This window comes from Electrophorus electricus, chromosome 7, assembly GCF_041902795.1.
Source record: "Electrophorus electricus isolate QZ-2024a chromosome 7, ASM4190279v1, whole genome shotgun sequence".
In the NCBI taxonomy this organism is placed as follows: Eukaryota; Metazoa; Chordata; class Actinopteri; order Gymnotiformes; family Gymnotidae; genus Electrophorus; species Electrophorus electricus.
In genome coordinates, this window is record NC_137503.1 from 13,843,336 (window position 1) to 13,851,585 (window position 8,250).

Here is an 8,250-nt window from a genome sequence, read left to right on the forward strand (position 1 = left end):
AGACATTGCTTTTGGCCATTTGTTTTGCATTTCTTTTGACTTTCAAAAATGCCTAATCAGATGTTAGAGCAAAAACAATTTCTATGCCATTCAGTCGAAATATCTCAATATTCCCAAATTTCCTTATGAGCTTTGATTTTAAAATGGAGAAGACAGAAAACAAACATCATTCCAAAACCACAAAATGTGTTTCCAAAAGTAACACATAAGGTGGTGTTTTGTATGTCTCATAATTAATCTTTTTATCTGTACTTCAAACTAACTAACTAGCATATAATTGTGATCTAAACTGTTTGACTTCACTATCTGAATATTTATATGCTGCAGTGTCTAATTTTAAAATTGACTGCAAAGTTTTCCATAAACCCTAACCTATAAATTGCTAATCTAAAAATGGTCTCAATTACTGTAAGTGCATTCTAATTCTTTTAGACTGAGTAATTTTCCAGGATAATGCCTAACCTTTTTTCGGTTATATTTTTCAGATATTATAGACATTATTGCTACATTTTATTTGTGAAATGTATTTTGTGTGAAGTAAATCATACAACCCTAAGTATGTGATGTAATGGCATGATCACTAATACCTTTGATTAAATAGTGCCAAAATAATTATTTAAAAAAACAAAAAACAAAACAACAACACTACAGTACAATTTCCATGTAATTTCCATGCATAGACAATGACTCCACTTACCAGTGAGTGGTGTAATTAAATACAGAACTGGTAATACCTTTTTAAAAACATTTTGTAATTACGGATTTATTTCAGTATCCCAACCGTCTAATTTGGCAAGTTAACAAATTATGCCATCAATACATTGTCCACTAATATTAATGCATGAAGCATTGTGCAATAATACATCAATTTAATACATTGTTATAGTTGCAGAAAATTTGCATAGTTCATTCTGAAATGTCAGTTAACACAGAAGAAATGTATATTAACACAGGATAACACAGTTAAAAGAACTGAGATTGCTTCATTCTGGACTAATGTCCATTTCCTCTTACTGATGCCTATACCTATTTTTTGCCTTCCTTCCAAATATAGAACTGTCATGATTTTAATTCATTGCAGAAAAGGCTTTGGCTCAACTGACAACAAAGCATGTAAACAGGCTCAACTCCTGATATTCTTTGCATCACTGATTTGTCTTGCAGTTAAAATCATAAAATAAATTTTAACTGAAAAAAAGGCTAGGCATTATCCCAGAAAACTACCCAGTCTGAAAGAATTACAATGCACTTACAATAATTTAAAAAATAATGTTGCAGATTTACAATTTTTTCTTGTTCCGGCAGCAATACTGAGTTCCAGTGGTGGGGAGTGTAGGAGTTGAAATTGCTATTCTTCTGCTGGCACACAGCCCTAAGTTATTTTACTTATAAGAATCACACTGAATTCTGTTAACTGCATGGAGAGACTGAAACAATATAACTTACTAAAACAAACAGATTTTTTAAAGAGCTGTTTACATAAAATCTATCCAAAATACTTTCAAGTACCAGATATGACATATGAATTCCAAAGAGTAAATAACCCCATCCATCTATGTACATTACACTAGACGCATATAATAGGCACATTTAACCTTATGGTGTTGATGTCTGGAGGACTGATATCGATTTATATTTACCTGATGCTTTTTATCCAAAGCAACTTACAATTATGATTGAATACAATTTGAGCAATTGAGGATTAAGGGCCTTACTCAGGGGCCCAACAGTGGCAACTCAGCAGCTGTCGCGCTTGAACTGGCAACCTTCTGATTACTAGTCAATTAGATTAACCATTGAGCAACCACTACATCAATGAATAGTTAACTTTTTTCCCTATTAATTCTAACCAATCAATATATACTACTTCTTTTGACACTGAGCTTTGACCAGGAACAGTAAGAGCAAAATCCATCACTGTCGTATTGCTACACTGCGCAAGATACAGCTTCAGTATCTGAGGGGAAATTATACACACTGTGGAAGTCATGTACTATGACCCTCATGCTTGACACTCTGCTACTGCTGTAAGACACTTTTAATATGACTAGGCTTAAGGGTTAGAGACAGTCATTCCAAGATACTGCTACAATCTTTTTGAAGTAGTAATGCCCTAAAAAGTTTTTTTTTTAAGAATCTTTGTCCTAAAGGAAGAACCAATAAAGTCTTTGGGTTATGGTTCTACAAATGCAGTCTTAGAGAGCCACTGTGCCACAGAATTTAGTTCCAAGCTTAATCTATCTTGAAATGTCTTTAAAAACAGCGCGCTCTTCTACCACTAGTGTCTGAAACATATAGTTGCAGTCTATGGTCTGAAAAGTCAACGACAATCGTTATATGCATCTACTTCACAACATTTGAATTAAGTATTGATAAATAGTAAAATACTAAACTAGCCTGTTTAATTTTATGAACTTTCATGAAGTATCTGCTCTGTATACTGCTAAACTATATTTCACAGGGCTTTGACAAATTAGCTCGCACATTTATGTGAATACCATAACTACAGTCAGCTTCGTCGCTTCTGCGTCTTCAGTCTGTAAAGCAGCCAACAGCAGCAGAATGGTAGACTGGGACGTTCATTCATTCATTCATTCATTCATTCATTCATTCATATTTATGTATTTATTACCAGCTGTGCAACTCATATTCCCTAACACGCCGAGGGTCCGATAAATTGGCGAATCAGCTTTTTCCGAAGACCTGCGTTAGTTTTGTTTTTGTTTTTTTAAGTGGCCGAAAGTTTTGTATCCGGTGTATAAGGTAGTGTTGACATCATCCCCGCATTTCTTGAGCATTTTCATTAACTAGCCGATCAGAAAGGGCAGTTACGTACTGGAATTCAGGATATCAGACACATTAGGCAGTGGTAACGTTACTTCAGATCAGATGTACACGAAACTGCAAGTACGTAATGATGTCTGTAACTTTGTAGGTAGACACATAGCTACAGTTTGCTAACGTGGCTAGTCAGTTAGCTATTTAGCGCTTTAGGCAAACGATAGCTAGCTAGCTAGTATAACGTTAGCTATCCTAACCGCGAGCTAACTAACTAACCTAGGTGCCTTGTCTGCAATCTTTTAAAATAAGTCAAAACAAATGACGCCGGTTAAATAAACCGCCTAAGATAATAAGATAGTTGGCTAGATAACGATTAAACCCCACTGTCTTCTTGTAATGATGGCTAATTAAACAGCTAGAGATACCTGGCTAGCTATCCTATTTAGGGTAATGTTAGCTTATAATAACGGAATACTGACTATCTAGCTAACTCTAGCTAGCTAGCTAAAAGTCTTACTGGTGCGATCTGAGTCTTTTCAGCTTGATAACTTGGTTCATTTATCACAATCATTAGCTAGCTAAATAGTCTCCATCTGTCTGCCTCTGTTTTATAGCAGTGCCCAGTTTGGGCTACAGAGTGAAACCATAAATCTAGGCTGCTTGTGGTCTTGCTTGTGTTAGCTCGGGAATCGAATGTCCCTTTGTGTAGCTCAGGGATGGCAAGTCATTTCCGCAGCTACATCTGGGATCCAGTCCTCATCGTCTCCCAAATTATCCTGATGCAATGCATCTACTACAGTTTCTTGGGCCTCTGGTTGGCAGGTGTAGATGGACTTGTGCAGACCAACAGATCCCTTGACCAGATATTCAGTTATGAGGTAGGTTTCTCAGGCCCAGAAGGTATAGTAATTGCTTCTGTAGTCACAAATCTATAAAGGTCAGTATGTATTGTGTAAAATGATGTATCATGTTTTATACATCAGAATTATGGTTCTTAGGAACATATGTTTCAAGAGGAAAGAAAATGTTTTCACCAAGAAGTCACTACAAACTTTATTTAGACATTTCTGACAGTATATTTTAACTAAAAAAGTCATTTCTGGCAGAGCATAGTAACTAAATAGATCCACAGTCAGGTTTTAACCACATTTAAGCATATGTTTTAAAAGATTTTTCTATGACATGATTTTAAACAAGGATTTTTTTCCCCCTAAATTTAAGGTTCTCGGTTTTTCAACAACACATGGACGGCTCTCAATGATGGCATATATTCTGAACTCTTTAACATGGTAAGTGTTTCCCCATTTCAAGTGCCAAATTTGTATGGTATGACTGGATACATTACAAAACGCATAGGTTTATTCAAACACAGCAGCACAAATTTAAGTTCACAGATGCTTTAGAAACATCACTGATAAAGCAACTACTTTATCCAGTTCTCTGTGTCTCTCTCAGCGCACTGGGCTTGTGGTTCTTCATTCGCCGGGGTAAGCAGTGCTTGGACTTCACTGTCACAGTGCATTTCTTCCACATGATTGGCTGCTGGATATATAATTCTCACCTTCCAGCCGCCCTGTCATGGTGGCTGGTTAATGTGGCATGCATAGCCTTGATGGCAGTCATCGGTGAGTACCTCTGTATGCGGACAGAGCTCAGGGCCATCCCAGTGAACAGTGGACCCAAGTCAAACCTCTGAGAGCTCATCTATAAACAGACACTTTGCTCAGACCAGCCTTGGGCTGTGGATAAACTGATAGATGTGATGTCATGTCCTGAAGCAGTGTTAACTTTTTGCTTCTGTGGGGAAATGTGGACTCAAAATACTTCCTTTTTGATATTTAGAATTTGTCACTGTATTTCATTCATAATCATGAAAAAGTAATGGGGGCTAATTGGACATTTTAAGGGCTCTTTAAACACGGGGTCTTAATGTAGGTATTGAAATTAGTAGCTTCAGAATGACACTGATGCAGAACTGAATCCTGCACGCCACTATGTGGCAGCACTTTTTAGTTTCAATGGACTGCTTTAAACATTTAGAGTTGGATATAAAAGCCTGAAGAACAGCCAGATCTCAAATTAGAACTTTGTGTTTGTCCTACTGAATAATTATAAGTTGATTAAAATAAATAATCTGCTTATCTGCCTTCTGGTCAATATGAAATTCTATTTCATAAATGAAGAATTGTTTTTATTTACTAAGTAAATCTTATAGTCTCCATTCCCGGAGGAAGGGGCGCTGATCCTACTTACTCCTAAGTTACATCTGTTCTCTCATGATGTATTTGGAGCCAGACACCACAGAGACTTTAAAATGACAAGATGCTGTCATATTTACAGATCAGTAATGCAGATTCTCCCCTCACAGACCCAAGAAAGACATTTCTAACATTAAGCTGCTGAGTTGCTGCACAGGGCTGCAGTTCATTTGAATTCTGCTGTATACATGAGTGATATTCATGCACATTATTTCCTTATGTATAAAGTTTCACCTTGTAAAGACTGTCAGGAATGTGGAAAAAAAAAAGGGAGAGCCAAATAGTCCTGATTTTTCATACTTTAGAGATTAATACATTTTTTGCTAGTATTTAGTGTTTTGTGAGATATTACAGGCAATGAAGTCTTTTGTCTGAGATTATATTTCCTCTGGCATGACTTGAGTCTGAATAATTAAGGTCAAAACATAAATGAGATTTAACAATGTGAGATACAATTTTAAAGTTGTCCAAGTCAATGTAATAGAAGTGTCTTCACAGAAATGGCTCTAGAGAGCCATTAAGCTGCTAAATGGCTCTAGAGAGCCATTTAGGTTACTTTTACACTTAATTTTGTGGTACAAGATTTTCTGATCTCTAACCACACACAGTTGTATAAGTGTAAATAAAGTCATGTAAATGCAGCAACTGTTATGTTTATATCTGAATGAATGTGCTTCTTAACCACATGGCCACATGGCATCTTATTTTAGGTTGGATTGTCCAGTTGCAGGATTATAACTATAACATGACATTAATATTATTTACTCAGTGATTGTTCTATAGTATTTCTGTGGTGCATTTTTAATATTTTTAAGTGGTAGTACTTTTCCTTGTATACAATTTGAATCAGATACTTCAGTTTTTACATCACTCAGTTTTGCACTTAGATATGTTTCATAGGTATCAGCATTCTCTTATCACTACACCATTACAAATTTTCCAGAATCAGATTTGCAATTAAGAACACGTTGTAAATCTATTAATAAGTAAAGAAATAACCACATTTCCAAATAATGTTAGTTTAATAACAAAGCTAGCCTATAACGTAAAAGCATAATTTTACATCATTTATTGTTTAGCTTCCTTATGCATTTACTTGGTGGCTTCTTGAAAAATACCCGAAGGTGACTGTCATTGACATACTTGAACGGCCCTACTTGCCAGTACTACAGGCTCTCGTCTAGGTTTATTCCGCGCATTTGCACCACTTCACATGATGGCGCTACCGTTCACTTTATGTAGCTGGCTTTGACACCGAGGAACAAGTAAAGGCTCGTGTAGTTAACTAGAAGATCCGGTTGGCGCATAGCACTGTTTTCCCGTGAAGATGCCCAAGTAAGTTTGTTTAGCGTTAACGTTGTTTTCTTTAAACACAAAATACACAGAAGTATAGGTTTTGAACAATAATACTATCGTTCTACCTTGCTTAACCAAACCGGAAAGTTTATATCTAGCTAATAGATATTGCTTGCAAAGTAGTCTTGCTATTTAGCTATCTAACTAGCTAGCCAACATTCGGCTTTACAGTTAGTTAGCTAGCTAGCCTTCAACTTAACCATTTCCCATTGTTAGCTGTGTTAGCTAGCTGTGTTGCATGCATGCGTTTGTTTTTGGTGAAGTTTAACCCTCCGTGTAACTAATCGACGTTATTCATTCTTACAGACTTGCTAGCATTGGAGGGGGTTCCAATGTTCTTTAGGTTACGTTAGCTGCCAGCTATGTTGCTGTTCCAGTTTCCATGTATTCAACACAATACTAGCTAGCTACAAATGTTATGTTCCTATGTTTCAGGTTTTACTGTGACTACTGTGATACGTACTTGACGCACGATTCGGTAGGTGTGGATATTTACGATGTGGTAGTTATCTAACGCTAGATAATTAAAATGTAAGAAAGGACTTTGAGAGATCGGTCTATAATATCGTGCTTTTGCAGCCATCTGTAAGGAAGACTCATTGCAGTGGACGCAAACATAAAGAAAATGTTAAAGACTATTACCAGAAATGGATGGAGGAGCAGGCCCAAAGTCTTATAGACAAAACAAGTGAGTACTTCGCTGCTGTTTCGTAAGTTAAACCTATTCGTTGTAGGCTCAGCACGTTACATGTTAACAAAATTGATGTTTATCTAAAACTACCCGTCAGTCTTTGCACACCTTTGTGCTACGAAGGACATTTTTCTTTTTCCTAATTGTGCAATCTGAAAAGCATCACCCCATGACTTGTTATATAGTTTAATGTTTGACATTCAACATTCCAGCTGCTGCTTTCCAGCAAGGGAAGATCCCGCCCACGCCGTTCCCTGGTGCCCCACCCCCCAGCGGATCCCTTCTCCCTCATCCAAACATCAGTAAGTGTGTGCCATGTCAATTTTGTGAATGAGAAATTTTATAAATTATTTATTTAAAATAGTATTGTCCTGCAACATATCCATTATTTTATCTTTGTATTTTAAGAAATAAAACTTTGCTTAGGGTATTTATTTTTTGGTAAATATAATTGGGGCAAGAAATAAAGAAATTTAAAGAACCATTGGTCATCTACTGACACACAATTTTTCCATTTAAAGGTGGACCCCCTAGGCCAGGAATGTTACCAGCCCCTCCAATGGGTGGTCCACCTATGATGCCCATGATGGGTCCTCCTCCACATGGCATGATGCCTGGTGGTCCAGGTAGACACTTATTATTAATTTATTTATTTGTAAGTTTAACCAAAAAGGGACTATGTTCACAGTTACCAGAACTAGAGTGACTGGTGCTTTTTTACAGGCCCAGGTATGCGACCACCTATGGGTGGGCATATGCAAATGATGCCCGGCCCCCCAATGATGCGTCCTCCATCTCGACCAATGATGCTATCTGTTAGACCTGGTATGGCTCGCCCAGATCGATAAAAGGAGCTGCCGTGCTACATTTGGCACCCTCTGAGAATACATCACCAAATAAGTACATTGGTTTTACATTTGGTTTAAATGGTTTCCCCCTTAGTGTCAAGGATTCACATTTATGGCTGCAGCCATTGTATTTTATTTAATTTTTTTTACTTGGATATATGTCCATTTATTAATTTGGATACAGAACACAATGTGGAGTAACATGTTAGGTTGTATGTTGATAATTCTTTTTATGACAATAAATTTACAAATAATCTGCTGTTTAATGCTGTGCTGATTTTAATTTAAAACAGACATTAGTGTTTCCATCACTCTT

The 8,250-nt window shown here is 36.7% G+C and overlaps 1 protein-coding gene across 5 annotated transcripts; it reads left to right on the top strand.

The window, feature by feature from the left end:
* The first annotated feature begins 2,769 nt into the window (after nucleotides 1-2,769).
* On the top strand, nucleotides 2,770-8,200 carry LOC113571579 (protein SYS1 homolog). Of its 5 annotated transcripts, none has more exons than XM_081717505.1 (8): nucleotides 2,770-2,907; nucleotides 3,396-3,659; nucleotides 4,003-4,070; nucleotides 6,831-6,873; nucleotides 6,975-7,083; nucleotides 7,299-7,388; nucleotides 7,608-7,712; nucleotides 7,810-8,200. In XM_081717505.1, the coding sequence occupies exons 2-8, from the start codon at nucleotides 3,498-3,500 to the stop codon at nucleotides 7,932-7,934; spliced, it is 702 nt and encodes a 233-aa protein (XP_081573631.1). In that variant the 5' UTR covers nucleotides 2,770-2,907; nucleotides 3,396-3,497; the 3' UTR covers nucleotides 7,935-8,200. The 5 variants fall into 5 exon arrangements, 4 of the variants coding, with proteins under 4 accessions (XP_081573631.1, XP_081573632.1, XP_081573633.1 ...); XM_081717506.1 differs by having other exon boundaries at nucleotides 3,491-3,659; XR_014124532.1 differs by lacking the exons at nucleotides 7,608-7,712; nucleotides 7,810-8,200 and adding an exon at nucleotides 4,237-4,268 and having other exon boundaries at nucleotides 2,770-3,659; nucleotides 7,299-7,330.
* The last annotated feature ends 50 nt before the right edge of the window (nucleotides 8,201-8,250 follow it).